Below are 21669 nucleotides of genomic sequence, written 5' to 3' on the forward strand. Positions count from 1 at the left end.
AGATGGAAAATAATCTATGCAGCTACAAAACATATTCTGTGTAGTTTCTCATGAAAAGGTTTTCATTTTGGTTTAAACAATACTGCCTTTTAATGGTTCTCAAACATTCCTGGTGTGATGCCTTGAGGCATGATCCTGCCAGCACACATGCACATGAGTAGCCTTATTCAGATGAGAAGTCCCACTGGCTTCAATGCATGCTCACATGTACAATGCCAAGATCAAACCATTACATGAATTCATCATTGCTCTGAAATATGGGCCTGGTTAAATCCACACCCTGAAGTGCCGTAGCTATGCCGATCTATGTAGATACAGTTAGGTCACCAGAAGAACACTTCCATCAACCAAGCTAGTGTTACTTGGGCAATTGGAGTTCCAAAACCCCTTCTGTTGCTGTAGTCTGAGTCAACACCACACAGTACCGCTATGGTGTTCATAGTGTAAAGACAAACTACTTGGGGGTGACTAGCTATTCGCCAGGGATCAACGCCCTGGAGAACAACATGAAGGGTTTCGATTAACCATTGGTTGGAGTTACAGAATTCAGATCTGGATCAAGAATGGCAGGAGGCTGTGAGTAAATAGCAGCAAAGAGGGGGAAAGGAAGCAAGGGGGAAGAGGGATATGGAGCAGCTGGAAGGAAGGATGGAGAGGAGCATGGGTGGCAAAAAGAGAGGCTAACAATGAGGGACTGTGAGGAAAAAGGCTGTAAAAAGTTGGGACAAACAGCCAATCAGCATGCACAAAACAGTGTCCAAGGTTCAAACTGAGAAACCTGATTCAGTTTCTTCCATCACAGTCTTGTAAATGTAAAGATCTTTCTAGAGTTTCTCCCTAACCTCTGTATTTCACTTTCAAGTTAGAGGAAGTGTTATAAATAAGTTATGAGTATCCCATATTCTGAAGGATTTCTGGACTGAACTTCTGTTCCAAGGATACACTTTTGTATATAATCTACATAGGTTTTTAATTTCTTTCCTGCTAGAAGAATGAGTTGGATTTATACCTTGTAATAGCTACATTCTAATATCAGATCCTGTATGTTGTTTGCTTGCTAACGAGAATGTTTAGCTATTGCTAAGTTTTTTCTATTTTTAACATTTCCACTGAAATCAACACATGAAAGCATTAGAAATGCAGCAGTCCAGTGCCTACAATGCCTATTAACTTCAATGGGGTTCCGAATCCACAGCGACTACAGGGTAAGACCCTTAACGGGGATTTGTTTGTGTGTGAAGGACACGATTATGGGAAGAAGTACACTCATTCAGAGCCTGATCCAAAGCCCATTAAAGTCAACGGAAAAACTCCAAGTCACTTCAGTGAGCTCCGGATTGTGTCCTTTGCTCTTACTGGAATGCATTGGATTCAATTATTTTTTCACAGAACTCCAAGAGGGAAAAAAACCCTCAGCCATCCAGGCCATATCCCTGCCAGTGCAGGACTGTCCCTTATATGTTTCCCATTGATAACCAGAAAGATGATGGAACAAGTTATTAACTAATCAATTTGTAAGCAACTAGAGGAAAATAGGGTTATAAGGAATAACTAACATGGATTTGTCAAGAACAAATCATACCAAAAAAACTAATTTCCTTCTTTGACAGAGTTACTGGCCTAATGGATAGGGAGGAAGCAGCAGACATGATATCTCTTGATTTTAGTACGGCTTTTGACACAGTCCCCCATGACATTCTCATCAGCAAACTAGGGAAATATGATCTAGATGAAATTTCAGTAAGGTGGGTGCAAAACTAGTTGCAATGCTGTACTCAGAGAATAGTTATCAAAAGTTCACTGTGCAACTGGGAAGGTATATCTAGTGGAGTTCTGCAGGGGTCAGGCCTGGGTCTGATACTATTCAATATTTTAATTAATAACGTGGATAACACAGTGGAGACTACACTTAAAAAATCTGCAGGTGACACCTAGCAGGGAAGGGTTGCATGTACTTTGAATGATAAGGTTAGAATTCAAAACAATCCTGACAAATTGGGGAACTGGTCTAAATTGAACAAGATGAATTCAGTACAGATAATTACACTTAGGAAGGGAAAATCAAATGCACAACTATAAAATGGAAAATAACTGGTTAGGTGGTAGTACTGTTGAAAAAGATCTGGGAGTTATAGTGGATCACAAATTGAATATGACTCAACAATGTGCTGCAGTTTCAAAAAAAGTTAGTATTCTGGGGTGTATTTACAAGAGTGTTACATGTCAGACACAGGAGGTAACTGTCCTGCTCTAATCAGCACTGGTGAGGCCTCAGCTGGAGTAGTGTGTTCAATTCTGGGCACCACACTTTAGAAAGATGTGGATAAACTGGGAAGACTCCAGAGAAGAGCAACAAAAATGACAATGGTTTAGAAAACCTGACCTGTAAGGAAGGTTTAAAAGATAGACATGTGTAGTCTTGAGAAAAGACAACTGAGGGGGAACTTGATAATGGTTTTCATATATGTTAAGGGCAGTTTAAAGAGGATGGTTATCAACTGTTCTCCATGTCCACTGAAGGCAGGACAAGATGTAACTGGCTTAATCTGCAGCAACAGAGTTTTAGGTTAGAAATTAGGGGAAATGTTCTAGATATAAGAGTATTTAAGCTCTGGAATAGGCTTCCAAGAGAGGTTATGGAAGCCCCATCGTTGAAGGTTTTAAGAACAGGTTTGACAAATACCTGTCAAAGATGGTCTAGGTTTATGTGGTCCTGCTTCAGTGCAGATGAATGGACTAGATGACTTCTCCAGGTCCCTTCCAACCCCACATTTCTATGCTTTCTTGTCAGGGCCAGGACATGGACAGCCTGGCTTAGGGGTTAGCACTGGGCATGGGCTGAGGGGCCAGGAGCCAGTTTCCAGGCATCAGGCCAGGTTAGAATACCAGGAGATCCAAATCAAGAGACAAATGGGTGGGCAGTAATCAAGAGTCAGTAACCAAGAGCCAGATAGACTCAGGAACCCAGGAGGTCAGGTTCGGGACATGGAACCAGGATGCAATTACCAAGAGTCAGGATACCAGGAGGTCAGGTTCAGGACACGGAACCAGAGGGCAGGAAACAGGAAGCAGTTACTCAGGGTCAGGCTGAGCCAGGATACCTGGAGGTCAGGATCAGAAGGCAGGAACAGATCAACGCCAGACCAACAGTCCATGGCAGGGAGAAGCCCAGTTGTACCTGTTTCCTCCTATGGCTTAAAAAGCAGCTACAACCTATTCAGGAGCCTTGGATCTCTCCCAGTCACAAAATAGGCTTGTGCCCCTGTTGGACATCATGGATCCTGGTCCTAGCTGCTGTCTGAGTGCTGCTGGGTGGGCAACTGGAATGTGATGACTTAAAGACCCATGCGGCCTGACATTTCTATGATTGTTTTGTCCAGTTTAGTTTTAAAAGTCCCAAGCAGTGTGGCTTCTACCAGCTTTGTTTCCTTCCTTAAATTTTCTTCCATTGTTCCTAGTTATACAACTCGGCCACGTTCATTTACTCGCCTCCTTGGTGCAGACTTCCTTCAAATATTTGTAGACTCTTACTTCCTCCACAATCACTGCATAACTAAGATGACAGACAGTTAGATAAACTTTCCTAAGAAATCAATCCTTCCAGCCCCAGGATAATATTGTTGCTCTTTCAGGGTCTGATCCATTATCTTCAATGGGCTTTGGATCAGTCCTTTAGCAAAAAAGAACAATATTTCTACTAAAAAGAGAGAACTATCCTGCTCTTTGGTCATTTATTGGAAATTAATTTTTGGTCTCATCAGGAGCGGCACCAGACCTTCTGGAGCCCTAGGCAGAATTTGGGGGTGGCATTTTGTGCGCTTTCCACAGGGTGCGCGGGAGCTTCCGGTTCCGCTCCTGACATGCTGCCGAAGAAGGACCTTCCGCCGAAATGCCACAGGCAACAGCGGCAGTCATTGAGCTGCTCAATTGCCTGCCACTGTTTTCCGCGGCACATCGGCACAAGGTCCTTCTTCGGCAGCGCAACGGGAACGGAACCGGAAGCTCCTGTGCGCCCCATGGGGAGTGCACAAAATGCCTTCCCCCGAATCCTGGCGCTCTAGGCGACCGCCTAGAGTCGCCTAATGGAGGTGCCGGCCCTGGGTCTCATTCCAATTCCTAGCTGACAAGTGTATAAATCACAATGCTGCTCTTACTGGCATGCTTGTTGACAATCTGATCAGAAAGACCCAGGATTGAATTAGCATGGCAACTGAACTATTCTATTACCCAAATTCAGGGATTAAGGAATATTGGGGTTTTAGTGTAGGGAAGCTTTCACTGATGCTAGCTATGCTGTATCTGTCCCTTGAACAAGTAGATGACTTGTGTGTCCAAATCTGTCTGTCTGGTACTTTTCACTAGAATTAACATTTCTTAAATTAACTCATGAGGGTTAATTGTCCTTTCCTTGATGAAACACCTCAAAATTCTATGTTAATATGATGAAATGCATAGCGCAGGGGTCGGTAATCTTTCAGAAGTGGTGTGCCAAGTCTTCATTTATTCACTCTAATTTAAGGTTTCGCGTGCCAGTAATACATTTTAATGTTTTTAGAAGGTCTCTATAAGTCTATAATATATAACTAAACTATTGCTGTATGTAAAGTAAATAAGGTTTTTAAAATGTTTTAAGACACTTCAATTAAATTAAATTAAAATGCAGAGCCCCCTGGATCGGTGGCCAGGACCCGGGCAGCATGAGTGCCACTGAAAATCAGCTTGCGTGCTGCCTTCGGCATGCATGCCATAGGTTGCCTACCCCTGGCATAGCGCATACAGCCAGTCTGACACACAAAAATATTGTTGAAAATGGAAAGGTATGGACCAGCTGTAGCAATGTATGTAGAGGAACGAGGATATGATATTTTCAAAAAGAATAAGAGTACTTATGGCACCTTAGAGACTAACAAATTTATTTCAGCATGAGCTTTCGCGAGCTACAGTTCACTTCTTCGGATACACATACTGTAACACACAGACAGGACATATTTATACATATAGAGAACATGAAAAGGTGGAAGTATGCATACCAACAGGAAGAGTCTAATTAATTGAGATGAGCTATGGTCAGCAGGGGAAAAAAAACTTTTGAAGTGATAATTAAGATGACCTATAGAAGGTGTGAGGAGAACTTAACATAGGGAAATAGATTCAATTAGTGTAATGACCCAGCCATTCTCAGTCTCTGTTAAGGTCTGAGTTAATTGTGTCTAATTTGCATATTAATTCCAGTTCAGCAGTCTCTCTTTGGAGTCTGTTTTTGAAGTTATTTCATGTTCTCTGTATGTATAAATTATGTAGAGCCAGTTGCCACAATCGAGGGTGCTGAAATAAATTTGTTAGTCTCTAAGGTGCCACAAGTATTCCTGTTCTTTTTGCGGATACAGACTAACACGGCTGCTACTCTGAAACGTGATATTTTCAGAGAATCCAAAAGAAATATATGGGTCACTCACTGCAAATGGCAGTTATACCCCTCTCCCAAACTAGGATTCAAATCAGTCCAGTCAGCAAAATGGCCAGTTGAGAATCAATGACATTGGAATAATAGAGGATGCTTTGCTGAAATGAGATATGTACAGTAAATCAATACTTCATAACATTTATTGTCCAGTCTAACCTGGTGGCATTTTATATTTCCAGACGAAATGTTTGACTGTATGTTATCATAGTCACCACAGAATTCTATAACAAACTTCAGTGTAAAGTCATCCCTGCATCAGTGTGTGTGTATCTAAGTACAAATAGCAGAAACTTTACTTGTAAATACCATTTAAACCATACAACAATGAAAGCCTGAAAGAAACAGAGAGCCTCCATTTTAGCATGAGACACTATGGGAGAGTGAAAAACTGGGGGCTACCTCCCTCCATATACATACCTTTTAACTTTGTATTTTTATCCAGGTTGGGGTGGGTATGCAGAGAGCAGTGTGCCTCCCCAGGAACTTCCACATACTGGTGGATCATCCAATGCTGTATAATTGAGAATCTGCACAAGCAATTGAATGTTGAGTTCCCTTTCCTCCATCTCCTTTGATTTGATTTGCACCAGCACTCCAGAGAGCTAAATATGTTTGTTTGGGCCTATGAATAAATAAGCTGATCATGAGAGCAGGGTTTATCACTTACACAAGCCAAAAGGCAGTGGAATTTTTTAATTAATTTATTTCATTGTGATGGATTGGATCAATAGATATTAAGAGAAGATATTATGAGCCCATTGTATTGTTTTCCCTCCATACATAAGGAACCACCACAGACTTTCAATCAAATGACTTATTTTCAGTTAAGGGAAAACAACAAGAAGGAACAAAAGTAAAGTCTCCATGAGTGAGCACCATGCACATGTCTCTTCTGTAAGAGGCTACAGCAATTCTAAGAACAAAAACGGCTGATGTCTCTGCCACCAGCAGATTTCTTAGAAATTTAGAAGTGTGTGACACATAAAATAGGAACATCACAGGGTCACGGCTTCATGTGCACACCTTGCTCTAAAGGCCTGCCTCCTTATAGTGACTGTCCTGTTCATGAAAGGTGCCAAATTGACGGCCATGGAAAATTAAATTCAGAGGATTGTGTACTATACAACGCAGGTAGCTATGCTGCAAGCTTCCCCCATGTGCAATGCTTCCACATACTGCTCCTTCAGTGTGCTTGAACCATGTCCTGGAGACAAAATCTTTGAGTATGAGAGATGTCTGTGAACCTAAAAACTCCTCAAGGCCCATTGGCAAAGAGTTGACTGTTCTGTAACAGCAACTCCTATCTGACCTGACAAACTCACTGCTCACCAAACATACTGCTTTCATGGTATTTATCTATAAAGAATGCCTTGTGAGGTATCAAATGAACACTCATATCACACTGGTCATCAAAAGCATTGCAAGATATATGCATGATCTAGGTGTACGAAATTTTGCATACCTACCAAAAATACACATGTAACCAGGCAGTTGACGAACGGGTTGTTTTTTTTTTCCAGACAGTAGATAAGATGTATCTCTCTCTGTCACACATAAATTAAGCCAACACAATGGAAGGCTTGTTTGTATGTGAGGTCAATAGGTAAAACCAACAGGAGAGCGCACACTGAACATCAAGCATTGGGGAGAAGAGTCTTATTTGGGGGTGCATTTCAAAGGCTTACTGGACTATAAGAGGAAGGAAAAAAAGACATGTTTCTATTCCATTTACTAAGGAAATCCCTTGTAGGGTGGGGGACATATTCATGAAAACTTGGATTCTGGTTATGACTGAAAACCAGCAGGTCTGAGAAAGATTGAATGCTTGGAAGGAACTCCACTCTATTAAGTAGAAAAGGTAACCATTGATAAGTGTAGGCCTAGGATTGAATTTGATGGTTTTGTTTTATTTGTAACCTATTGTTCTTACTATCCTTACTCATGAGCTCTTAAAACCTTTGTTAATAAATGTGTATTTATTTTCACTATAGCTAGATTACAGTGCTGTGTTGTTATAAAGAATCTGATCCTGAGTTATTCTAGTCTAGCTGTGAGTACTCCTCCCCTTCAGGGATAGCCTACCTGGTTATTCATATGAGTGTCCAGTAACAGGAGTTGGATACAACAGAGGGGCAACAGAGAGACACTAGCAGAGGGGCTCGAGAATTGGTATGTCTCTGTCAGTAGCCTGCACAAGAGAAGAGATGGATCTGCAGAGACCTGGAAGTCAGTGTGTGTTGGTGGCCAGAGGCTGTTGGTTTTTATGGATAGACAAGACTTCTTCACACCAGGGGCATGCACAAAGATGGGGGCCGGGGTGGGGGGTGGTAAGCAGCAGCATGGGACCCCCTCCAATAATCAGTGGGGACACAGAACTCCTCTGGCCCTAGGGCCATGACAGGGAGAGCAAGCTCTTCTGGCTCTGGGGCACAGAGAGGTCACAGAACATGCCCCTCCAAAAGCAATCAAATTTCAATTCCTCCTCCATGCTAAGGGTAGATAGTAGCAAGGAACCTCACAACTCTGAATAACCCTGGGGAGCACGACAGTGCCAACATGCTCAGTGCTGAAACTGCTGAAAAGGGAATCGGATATAGTATGGACACCAGGAACTGGACTGAGACAGTCAAACACCACTAGATGGTCAAACTGCCCCCCCCCCCCCGACGGTAGCAACTTTTGTCACTGCTCACTATCACCTGAATTGGATTTAAAACAGTACCTGGAGATGACAAGCAGCATATCCCATTAGCAGTCCCTCCTCCCAACCAGTACCCACCATAGGCTATTATGTCTTGTGGAAGTGGATAGTTTCTAGTAGTGGCATTCTAGCTGGTAAAATGCAAAGCAGAAGAAAATCACTTCACTCAAAAAAAAATAATAAAATTTCTGCCATTAAGGAGTTTAAGCAGTAAATACACACTATTTATCTTATCAGAGTAGACACCCCATCTTAGATATTGCAAAGTCATGCAGACATATCAGTGAGTAGGGAGAGAGATAAATCATACACAGAAATCAAAGCATCCACATGTCCCATTCCATAGATCTTCCTATCACTTGCTGTTATTTAACACTATGACATGATTGCAGCCCTTCTAAACTGGTTTGAGTATTCATCTGATAAAATTTGTGGACATTAGTTTTGAAATCTGGAGCCTCCCTTGCTGCTTTAATTGCCATGTCCTGTTTTATATTTGTGCCACGGCAACCAGCGGAACTGCTGCCTCAGTCTGAATAATTTGTGGAACGGTAGTGTCAGTTCACATCTGGGTCGGGTACAAGGAGATGACATTATGACGCAGAACCTCAGACAGCCTCATCTGCATATAAATAGACCTAATCAGAAATGCAAATTGCAATCAGAAGAAATTTTAAAAGCCTGTGATAATTGTGCGATTGTGCAGATAACAAAAGGTCAAACACTTTTATCGTCAAAGCTTTTAAACTGCTATCAGCCAGTGGTGATTCTTCCTTTACAAACGCAATGTGGAAAAGGCAACCATATGCCAATTTGCAGACAACCTTGGACAAATTCTTGAAAGATTTTTCCTATTATTACCATAGTCCTCTTGTTAAACCCTATTTCACACTGACAATAAAATCTTGACTTGTCCAGTTAGAAACTCCAATCAGGTAATCATAAAGCAAAACAAAAACACATCATGTGAAATGAAATATTCAGGTGATATTAATAAGTATGGAGAGAGTTTCCATCTTCTTTTTATATGTATATTGCACATCTTATCATCCAAGGGCAAATTAAAAAAAGAAATGATGGACACAATTTAGTGAAATTGACAGATTGCTACATAACATTCTCAAAATTACATGTATTTCTTCTACAATCAGACAAGTCTAAGATTCCAGAGGAATGCCATTTAAAAACATTATGCTACATTTCAGATACTCGCTTCTGCCTCTGTTGAAACAAATGCTTTTATCAATTACAGATAAGAAAATTACATTTGCAGTCTATTGTTGATGGTTAATAAAATCAAAACCCAAGAGAAGACTAAAGTAAATTTAGAATTCTATTATTTCAACTAGCCCTTACTATTAATTATTTCTAAAGTCAGATTGAATAGGAATCCTCATAATGATGATAACTCTCTTTTATCTGTTTTCCAGTGATGGTTTCTTATAATTCGAGGAGAAATTGTTTACCAAATATTTATTTTACTTCTCACTAGATTCCCTGTGAACAACAAACTAGTGAGTCAAGAGAGCCATCTAGTGCCATACCTTGGAATCTTAAAAAGCGTTTTCACAGGATGCATGTCAAATAAAGGTGGGTCTCCATCACCCAATTCAATAGCTGTGATCCCAAGGGACCATACGTCACAACGAGCATCATAAGAGTAGTCATACTGCTGTTCACAAGCAATGACCTATCAGATAAAAGCAGGAGAAACAATGTATTAACCTTCTCATCAATTCGCGCTGTCCTAGCATGACATTAATGCACTTTTGATTACCAAAATCACATGCAACTTCTATTTCTGCAGCTTTGCCTGCATTTCCCAGATGGAAATGTCTTATAGAATTATAATCTCTCCTTAGGTTTGTTTGTTTTTATTTAAAAAAATATCTCCACAAAATTTAATAGAGAATTATACCCCTGCTATAGAACTGTGCAGGCTGCTTCAAACAACTCTACAAAAAAATCTCTATTAAATTCTATATATTTTAATTTCTACTGAAACCTATTGCAATTCTGTTACATACCTATTAACTTCTACAGCTATTTTGTAAGGTGCAAGGGTGATTTGCATGATAAGAATATTCCATCACTCACTCCCATCAGTCAATTTCTTGCAAATGTATGTAGTTTGCCCCCTCTGGATTTGAGTAAATAGAAAAAGCTAAATCAATATATCATGGGCCTGATCTAAAAGCCCACTGAAGTTAATGGAAGTTTTTCCATAGACTTCAAAGGGGCTTTGGATCAGGACCTGTGGACCAGGACGTGTATGCACCCTGCCAGTGAAAGTCAGTGTCTACATTCATATGATCACAAGTTTCACAACTAGATCTGAACTCAAAACAAACCCCTAAATGTGAATATCTGCAAACCTTGCTATGGAGGTCAGAAACCAAATCCAGGTTAAAATTTGATCCTTGTCTCTATAAATGCATGAAACAAAACCTCAGATCCAAAAACCCTTGCACTTATTGTGGTTTGGAATCTTGCATCAAATTTTCCAGCTCAAATGCCTCACCACCACCAAGTGCTTTGAAAAATTTTTATACTCTGCTGTGTCGTTAATAGGTATGTGCATGGTTTTCTGCATGGTGTGAAATTAAATTGCAAATTTGTGTTAACTATAAACAGAATTGCTGACAGCACAAATTATTTTCCTATAAAATAAGTAAAGGGTGTTGAATATACAAGATAAGAAAATCTTGCAGAGGCAGTATAAGTTATGATTAGAATAAAAGCGTCTCCTATTACAGCAATAATTTATTTTTAACCAGGTCCTTCCACTTGGTCTATCTAGTTTAGTTGTTTGTCTAGAGCAAATTGATTCAGAAAAATCAGATCTCATACCTGAACTTTCTTGCAAAGCTAGAACCAAATATGCAGATAACATTCCTCCCTAATTTTTTTCACTTTAGTATGTCAGAGAACTTCCTGCTTCTATTCTGTTCTGTTTAGTTTCGTATATCACCCTCATCAGCGGGATGTCTGAGTGTTCTCCAGTAGTGCATTAAACATCATCATCTGTCATGTGAGGTTGCTTTTTCCCCCTCTTATCCTCACTCGAGAGGTAAAATTAAAGTAAAAAGTTTGTGGGGGTTCTTCATTGCTGTGGGAGTTCATTCCACAATCTTGGACTGACCCCAAGGCAAGGTCCGTCTCCTAAACAGACAAGCTTTACTCTGGCAGTGGATAGTTCCATTATATCTGAGGGGTGGAGTTGTCAACCACTGTCCTCATCCCAGAGCTTTAGATGATCATGTAGGTATCATCCTAGGCCCAAGCAATTGAGTACCTGAAAAATATGGACCAAGACCTTAAATTTGGCATGGTATTCTATGGGATGCTAGCGTAAAGACCAGTCTGATGTGCTCACAGTAGCCCATGTTGCTAAAAAGATATGTCATCATGTTCTGTACTAGTTAGAGTTTCTGGATGACTGCATGCCCAGGTATGTTGCAGTACGGTAGGACTGGAAGCACCAAAATACCCCACAGGCAGAACAGGAATCAAGACATACAGAAATTGTCTGTGTGGTCGCTGTGGGCCAGAAGAGGTAGACATTTGCTGGGCTGCCTATGATGGCAGGACTCATGGAGTTAGCTGTGCTAGCCACAGGGAAATAAAAGTAGAAGTCTAGTGATAAAGCCGCTTCATGACAGGTCCTGCTCCAGAGGTCTGGATAACAACTTCTTTTTATAGTACCACATGAGTCTTTGCACATGCAGGATGATACTTGCCCTGGCAAGAGGAGTTTATAATTTAGGGGTATAATTCTGCTCCCCTTGAAACCAATCCCAGTTTTGCCATTAACTTAATCAGGCCCTAAACTAGACAACATATGGACACAAAAGATGGGGAAAGAGAACGTAACACATAGGATTATGCAGTGGAGAAGTTTGGCATGTGTACTGCTGATTTGGGGACAGGATGACAGATGCATTTGTATGTACATTTATCGGAACTGAAACATCAAACCCTTTTGAGATTTGCCTAGGACCATTCAGAACTGAAGTTATTTTTGTCTTGGCTTCAGTAGATATAGCACATGTAGTAAAGCATAGCTGCAAGCATATAATATACCGCAGAACGATTATGACTGGAGCTCTGCTAGCTGGAGACAAGCACTGTATAATTAGCACTGCTGACCCACCAGATGAAAGGAGTCTTGAATTTAAAGGGCTGAAGCTCCTGAGGAAAGGTGCTACTGTACTCACTAACAGCGCTAGCTAAGCAGCTTATGAGGTGTGTGAGCACAATGCTGAAAGGGGAGCAGAGTGTATAAAAAATGAACATGGTACAAAATTGTTACCGTTGTTCCAAGGAGAGCAAAACTGCTAACCATGTCCAACAAATAAAATAAGCCAGCTGAATGTCTTTCCATATGACACTATGCAGCCTATTTAATTTAATCTGATCTCACCTTAGGGGTAAAAAATATTTTCATAGGCCTTGTATACACTAGCTACATTTCCCAAAAGTCTCTCACTAGTTCAGTTCCACTGGTGTTTAGCAACACTGGAAGAATTGGTGTAGGCACAGCGTCTCTCTAGCGCTCTCTCTCTCTCTCTCTCTCACACACACACACACACACACACCAGAGTAAACTCAAGGCCTAAATTGGTTCTTTATTCCTATTTCTTTATTCATGACTTCCAGATCTTATTCAAAGATGAAATTTTTGGTAACATTTATCAATGAAAGATTAACTTTAAAAAAAATCAATTAAAAATTATTGAATTTCAGAACAATTTATATTAGTAGTTAAGTATCAGAGGGGTAGCCTTGTTAGTCTGGATCTGTAAAAGCAGCGAAGAGTCCTGTGGCACCTTATAGACTAACAGAAGTTTTGGAGCATGAGGTTTCATGGGTGAATACTCACTTCATAATTATTGACTAGAGCACACAGTCTCCTTAACCCCTTCCCTGCCCATGCAGGGTTCACACACCCCATTACATACAGTTTTCAAGAGGAATTAGGCTTGGGGGCTCAGAGGTAGTGGAAATTTCTTCACACTGCAGAGAAGCTTACCAAGCCCTCCACATCTGTCGTTCCGGTTAGATTGGAATAGCATCTAGAACCACTGAACCCTACAAAAGCGATTGTGGCAACTGGCTCTACATAATTACAGACCTACGGGGTATTCCTTCAGCTTTCCTCAAAGCCCCCCTTCATGCTGCCTTGCTAGGAAGTCAGCGATCCTGTAGGCAAAGGGTGAGATGATGCAAACACCCCCACTCTGCATAGCAGATTTGGTGTTGTATCTATCAGAAGGTAAAAAAGCAGTGGGACATTTCTTCTTCAAGGACTTATCTTTAGCTTTCAAAACGTAGCTTTCTGAATTCCATTATATTGCGTCAATGCTGTTAGCAGCTCCAGAGTAACTCTCTCATTCCTACTGCAGTTCATTGTAGCTTTAGTTTGACCTTCATCAAAAAACTTAAATAAGAAAAAAAAATAATCAAGGAAGAAGCTAAATTTTCTCTAGTTTGTTTGAATTCTTTATCCACTTCCCAAAAACATCTGTGTTCCCAATGACACATCACTTTACTGAAATCATGTGAGTCAGCTCCCATAAGATGGTGACTCAGAGGAAGTCACAAGCAGTTAGCCCATACATAGCTAATTAAATAGACATTTTTCTCTTTCACTTTCTCGAAAGGTCAAAAATATTTATTTGCTTGGCTACAAAGCTGCTACACTCTATCCCCAGATCACATTTGTCTAGATACTTGCATCGTCCTCATCACAGCATTGTGTGAGTTCTTCACAAATATTATGAAATTTGTGCTCAATATCCTGTGAGGCAGATGTAGCAGTTCCCCCATTTTGCAGCCAGGGAAGTGAAGCGAAGCGTGGAGAGATTTATTCTCAGGATCAGCTAAGGTCACAGAGGTTATCTATGGCAAAACCAGGAAGTAAATCCAGATCTCCTGATTCCAAGTCCAGTGACTTAAACCACAAAGCCATCCTTTCCCTCCATAAGCATGGCATGTTGCCATTTATTCTAATTCTAAAATCTATTGTCTGAAGTTTGACAGCAAAATTCACTCTTCATCTAAACTTTCTTAGAACGTTTATTTACAAGCTATGCCAAAATAATTAAATGAGTGTCACAGGGAGTTGCATTCATGATGGATGGTGTAGTGAAGGGATATAGGTGCTGTTTCCAGAACAATGTCATTGAGCTTCTGTAGGCTTCACAAACAGTTTAAGACCTACAATATTCCAGCAAAGAGGAGAGAACATGTGAAGCATCTTTAGATACTCTCCTCTCTACAGCTGACAGCTTATGCCTTCAGTAAATACAGTACATGATAGTAAAACTACATTACAGCAAAAATCCCAGCATCCCAGGTGAGAAGCATTTAAAAATAATCAAATTCTCTGTCAATCTATTATGAGTTCTCTTTGTTTCCAACTAAATTTAATCTGCAATTAAACATGCATCCAAGTGCATTTCAGGCAGTTTTCCATCACACACCTCTAGCAAGAGAAGCTGGTCAGAAAAGACATAGCATTTGTTGCCACCTTGCTATTGAGCATGTAGAATGTATATGGATTGCATTAGCACAGACTCTGAGTGATTACTGAACTGAAGACAGTTTGCCATTTACCTTGGGATTTGTTAGGATTTTACCATTGTGTGCCCTTCACAGAAGTTTGTGGTGGAGTGGGAGGGAAAGTAAGACTCTGCTTTATTGCCTCACCCATGGAAGATGAGCATGGACAGCAAAGCAGTTGTTTGGAGGTTGGTTTGTGCAGCTGGTTGGTTTCTATCTTGGAGTCTAAGGCCTTGTCTATACTACAAATACTTTGCTGGTATAGCAATACTGGTATAGCTATTCCAACAGAGCACCCTGGCATAGATGCAATAGTATGCCAACAGAAGGATCAGAGGGGTAGCCGTGTTAGTCTGGATCTGTAAAAGCAGCAGAGAATCTGACAAAGTGGGTATTCACCCACGAAAGCTCATGCTCCAAAACGTCCGTTAGTCTATAAGATGCCACAGGAGTCTCTGCTGCTCCAACAGAAGGAGTTTTTCTGTCAGCATGGTAATACCACCTCCACAAACAAGAATTAGGTGCACCTACACTGTGGGATTTGCTGGCATAACTATGTCTGCTGGGGAAAGGGGGGCTTCACACACCTGACCAACATAGCTATGCAGACAAATCTTTGTGTTGTAGGTCTGGCCTAAAACTGTGACTTCCTAGTCCCAAAATGATACTGCTGCCTATTTTGAGTACTGTACTAAAGTTAATGCTCATTCTCCTGTGCATTCAATTCCATAGACTCTACCATGGGGCTTCAGGACATACGTGGCTTTAAGGGACCATATCCAGACCTACCAATCACAAGTTCATTTTCAAGATCCACCCTTCCTGAAGAGCCTCCCGGTTTTGTCCTGTCTTCTGAGCTATAGCTGGTGTCTAGACAACCCTCTGCAGAGCAAGAATCTTTTAAATTGAAACAAAAGGCAAAACTTTACAGCCTGCCTTCTCTGCAAGAGATCCAGAACCACATATTCCTGGGGACATGCCCTTCTGTCAAAGAGTGCTTTAAGCCCCTCAGGTTCTAAGGGACTGATGTTTGAGATTTTCTTTTTTCTTCTCTCTGCTGTGCAAGGAGGCTAGAAAGACAGAGGCACCAGAAGAAAATCCTAGCCCAGGCAGTATGTTACCTACCCTGCCTCTCTTGCTCAAATACATAATCAAACTTGAATCATATCCAGGAGTGTTCTTCCTCACTGACCCAAGCACAGACTGAGGAGGATTTCATCTTGGCTACTGTCCTCCAGGTCCAAAGCCTGGATCCTAGCAGAAGAGTACACTGTCTCTCACAATGTATTCCGAGCATGATGTGGCCCTGCTTTCAGACGGGACTTAGGCCCTACAGTAATACAAGCATAAATATAATAGTAAGTGCCAAACATTTCTTGAAACTTATGTGCAATAAAATTCAAAATTGTATCTATGCTCTACTGCTACCATAGTAGATTTATTGTATTGTTTTCCCACCAAATGAGTTCGATTTTCAGAAATGTCCATATTCATTCATCTTCATGCCAGATAATACCAATTCAGAGGAAGATGCAAGAATCTCCTTTATGGTCATTTATGAAATAGCCTATCCTGGGAGAAGTTTCTTCCTAACCCCAAATAGTTAATGACTGGTTTATGCCCTAGATAATTTAAAATTAATATCCCTTTTGTTTTTAATCTTATCTGACGTAATTCATGTTATGAAAACAAATCTAACCTCTAGAAAGAGTTCTTTCAGTAATGTATCTTGTAATCAGTGCTATGAAAATTGATATTTGCCACACATGCATTACACATGCTGTAAATATATGTTTTCAAAATTTTCCTCACTAAAGGCCAAAAGGCCACACATTTTCTTCTTAGATTTATTTTCTATTACAAAATACAAACCAGTTTTGCATGCATAATCACTTTTAAATTTCTTTCAGGCAGCAAAAAAATTAAAATGAATTTTTTTTTATACTTTCTGATTTCTCACCTGTTTAAGTTGTCTCCCTTTATCATGTGGATTCCTAGAGTTTCTTGTGGTAATCGGAATTTACAACCAAAAAATAGTTTCATATTTGAATGGCACCTAAATGCTCATATCAGAAGCGCTAATTTTAGCTAAATAGAAGTTAAAGCAAAAAGACCTAAAGCTATTAACCCAGGGCTGACCTTGATTCCCATGATGTAGGCAAGCGAGCGGTGAACAAATAAATTGAAGGATGGAAATGGGGGAACATACTCAGTGCTTTTTAGAGGACTGTATGCACTGCACATGTCTATTTAGAATTAATTTTGAAACACAGAACAGAGTACAATTTTCAAATGAATGCAGTTCTGTGATTTGGATTTGGAGTTGGATTTTCTATTCCAGGTATTAAATGCTTTTAACTACAGATATCAACCTGATTTTTAGGTTTTTATATAGTTTAGGTATAAACAAAAGAAACCTGCTCCAAGATGAAATCTGGCACAAGGCGACTGTTCTTGGAGCAAAAATCAGGTCCTGAACCTGAAAGCCCTTTATTCATGTGAATATTAGACATCAGAAGGACTACTCTTGTAAAATTTTGCAGGATCAACCCATTGCTTTAGATATTTTTCAAATATATGAATGTAAACAAAAATATTGTGCTAGTTTAATATTTGTGTTTACATAATATAGAGAGAGCACCTCATATTACAGTATCAGAGGGGTAGCTGTGTTAGTCTGGATCTGTAAAAAGCAGCAGAGAGTCCTGTGGCACCTTATAGACTAACAGATGTATTGGAGTATGAGCTTTCATGAGTGAATATCCACTTCGTCAGACACATGTGGTATTCACTCACAAAAGCTTATGCTCCAATACTTCAGTTAGTCTATAAGGTGCCACAGGCCTCTGTCGCTCATATTACAGTGTGACACTGCAAGTATTTTCTCATTGTTCCAACATTCAGTTTATTCTCTCTTTCTCTCTCAAAACAAAACAAAAACAAAAAACAGATTCAAAGCCAGAAAATAGACAGAAGTTTTTTAAAATAAAAGGTGCTGTTGGTATATCTAGCTGAGCACCTGCTGCTCTAACATTCTCAGAAGCATGCTCTTGTGCTCTGAAGTAGTAAATTTCATGGAGATGTCTATTTCACCAAGGAGGAGGAAAGCATTCTGCTTTACTGGAATAATCTTGCTGAATGCTATGTTCTCTGGGCTGGTAACATGGACCCTAAACAGGGAGCTGATACAGCTTCAGACTTCTTGTTTGAAGTCATAGCCCCATTTAAGTCAACAGCAAAACTCCCACTGATTTCTAGGATAGATGCTAGCAATGAAATCTTGGCTCCACTGAACTTAGACGATATCTTTTCCAAGGTGGATATGATATCTTTTTCTATCCATACACTTCTTCAATGAACACATTATTAAATGTGTTGTGCTCAACAATCCCGTAAGTATCTAGCATCTATTCACCTGTATCAATTTCTGATGGTTATAAGTAAAGTGTAAAAGTTGGTGTCCATGGAAGCTCAGTCTCTGTTGTTTTTAAGTCATTCCCAATGTCTGTTCCAGATCCTGTATTGGCAATTCTTGTTCCTAAAGCTAGATTTGGTACAGGGTGACAATGCTAATTCACATTAGGTTTACACTTAAGTTCTGAGTTTCAGATTTCAGGCTGGACCAGGTCAAGAATTTAGCTTTAATACTGCTAACATCTTGTGAGCTTCTCTTGCAAAGTTTTGGATGAATGTGTTAGAACTCAAATGAGATCATCTGATTTTGTGATATTTTCACTATTCAGGGTAAGAATCTTGCAAAAATCATAGCACTGTTCCTTTGACCACTTCTGAACTGGAACTGGAAATAAGCCATTGCTCCCCTGCCACCCACCCTTTTTTTCTTTTTCTTTTATTTTTTTTTAAGATTTGGAATACAAGATGTATAAGTGAGTTCAATTCAAAGGATTAAATTTGATTTTCCTCCCTTGTCCCCAGAGTATTTCAGGGATGACAGAGACAGATTTTAGGTAACTTATTTAACACGCGACAACAAGTATTTATAAAAGTAACCTCAGCAATGATGATGCTGAATCTAGCCTGGCTGTATTCTCTGTTTCAGTCTCTGCAAATGATTCCTATATGTGTGAGGTCCTTATGATTGACATAATAACCAACTCTTAGGGTTACCTCTTAGGTTTAATCTTTTTTTCCCCCTGAGCTCTTCAGCTGCTTCTATACAGCTTACTTCCCATACAATTATCTCCCACTTCCACTTTCCAACCACATTTTGGTTAAACCCAGGATATGCACTGATCTCTTGCTCTTTTTTCTCTGTCCTGATGCTCTTATTTAACATACACACACATCAGAAAAACATTTCCAGAAGGCCCAATTACTCACTGGGGGCTTAGTCCAATTTCCTCATTTTTTTCTACACCATATGCTTCCAATTTCGCTGATTCAGATTATGTCCTATTGACCCACTTGTTGTAAGCTGTTTGGGGTTCTCCTCTGCTGTTTCTCCATAGACCCCCCCCCACACATATCAGATAAAAAGGAGCCAGGAAACTTTCTTTGCCTGCTGCCCTATGTTTTCTTTTCACTGTACAAGTCTCCATTAACTTTCACTAATCCTACCTTAGACTCAATGAAAATTATTTTTAAAAAGCTGTTATCAAGGAGGATTTTTCTAGTTCTTGTAGCTCTAGATTTTCATCTTTCATAGCACAATTTACACATGCATTAAAAAAACTAAGAAGGCATCACAAAAAGTAATGCAAATTCTGTATCTGATGGAATACAAAAGTGTCATTCACACAAACACAAGGCAACCAACTATAATGATGTAAGCCCATGAGCCTTACAGTACTTGAAATATAAAAGATAGTTCAAGGAGCAGCATAATCAGGCTTGGAAGGATTCGATTTTTATCGGTAAATATCAATTTCATTGGACACACACAAACGTATGAAAAAATATTTCCATCAATAATAATCAAAATTTACAGATAGGCAAAGTAAAAAAAGTGCTGCTTAAGGACTAATAGAGTTTGACTTAAAGGATACTTTGTATATTTTAACATGTGATGTTGACAATTTGTATTTCAACAGTTACAAAACTTTAACATTTTGAATCTCAACTACTGTCATTTAATAATCATTTTCTGATTTCCTCTGTTGCTGACCCCCTTCATAATTTCCCACAACGGTGAACATTTAAATCAATACAATTAGAAAAAATGTTTAAAATGCATTATTTTGTACAACTATGAAAATTTAATTGCTAAGAATTTTAAAAATGCTTAAAACAACCAATATTATCCTTCAAAATTATTGTTTTTAAATAAAATTCTGCAAAGCCTAAGCATAGTGGATAGTTGAGCACTGTGCAGTTATTTCACAGAGTTGTATCTCTACAATGCCTGACCAGTGCATACATGGTGGCTCACAGATGCATGCTTACTTGCTGACAGTGAATATGCTTAGGGTGCTGGATTACTTGAAAACATCTTTTCAGAACAGGAACTTTGAAAAGAGCTGCCTCTGTTCTGATATGGTATGTACAGAATGCCTTTCAGTCATTACATGTAACCATATTTTCAGATCACTTACACCAAAACGTCCATTTATTTTTTTGGATTCTTATTCAAATTATTTTTATTATTTTCCAGCGAGACAATCAGAAGGGGAGTGGAGAGCAGGAAATTTGAGTAAGATTTCAACCATTAACCCTGATAGTAATTACTCAAGCAAAACACTACTGTAAACAGCATCCTTAATTATCTGGGTTTAATAAAAATATTTTGTCATCTTCGCCCTTGGCAATGTCGGAATGAATGGTCTAAACTGTTTTTAAGAGTGTCTTTAAGCAAGGCGATGCCATAAATAATGATGGCACGATGGTTACTAAGGTGTCTCATGTCTCTTCTGTGACGTTAGCTGGTTGTTATGGAGATGGTAAAATATCAACCTTTCTTTGTGAGTCTATACGAGATCAATTTTTGGACCCATTACAGCAGGTTCATTTCTCTGCTCAACTGTAATCAGTTTTCCATGGCAAAAGAAAGAAGACCAGATGGGACTGTAACATTTTTTAAAAGAAACAAATGTTTGCATTATATTCAAAACTGTATGCTGTATGATACAGACCTTTGCTTGTTTACAACAGATGGAGAATGTAAGCTCTATCCCAAATAGCCTGTGGTTCAAACAGATGATATGTTCATCATTTCAGTTGGAGGCCACTATTTTTGTTTAGATTTAATATTGCACATTCTCTCTCTTTTTGTGTGTTTTTGTACCATTTTATAAAACACAGACTCCTGCACTATTTGCAGTTACTTAAAGGGACACTGTCAAAGTTACCGTTCTCTGTCATGCAGTCACTGCAAATGCAAAGGGGTTAGTACACTTCTAATCTACAAGTAAGAAAAAATCTCTTAAAGCTGCATGAAATGGGATGAACAGTAAAAATACAGCGCCCTGGTCTACACTACAAGTTTAGGTCGAATTTAGCAGTGTTAGATCAATTTAACCCTGCACCTGTCCACACGACAAAGCCATTTTTGTTGACTTAAAGGGCTCTTAAAATTGATTTCTATACTCCTCCCCGACAAGGAGATTAGCACTGAAATTGACCCTACGGGGTCGAATTTGGGGTAGTGTGCAATTCAATGGTATTAGCATCCGGGAGCTATCCCAGAGTGCTCCATTGTGACCGCTCTGGACAGCGCTCTCAACTCAATTGCACTGGCCAGGTAGACAGGAAAAGCCCTGCGAACTTTTGAATTTCATTTCCTGTTTGGCCAGCATGGTGAGCTGATCAGCACAGGTGACCATGGAGTCCCAGAATCGCAAAAGAGCTCCAGCATGGACCGAACGGGAGGTACTGCATCTGATCACTGTATGGGGAGATGAATCTGTGCTATCCAAACTCCATTCCAAAAGACAAAATGCCGAAATATTTGAAAAAATCTCCAAGGGCATGAAGGACGGAGGTT

The 21669-nt window shown here is 39.8% G+C and overlaps 1 protein-coding gene across 1 annotated transcript in view; it reads right to left on the bottom strand.

Moving 5' to 3' along the window:
* MYO3B (myosin IIIB) overlaps positions 1-21669 on the bottom strand; it is a 297957-nt gene that overhangs the window by 252893 nt on the left and 23395 nt on the right. The window contains exon 6 of the mRNA XM_032771086.2: positions 9710-9855. Coding sequence (XP_032626977.1) covers positions 9710-9855 — 146 coding nt within the window. The remainder of the gene's footprint in view (positions 1-9709; positions 9856-21669) is intronic.

This window comes from Chelonoidis abingdonii, chromosome 10 (genome assembly GCF_003597395.2).
Source record: "Chelonoidis abingdonii isolate Lonesome George chromosome 10, CheloAbing_2.0, whole genome shotgun sequence".
NCBI classification, from domain to species: domain Eukaryota; kingdom Metazoa; phylum Chordata; order Testudines; family Testudinidae; genus Chelonoidis; species Chelonoidis abingdonii.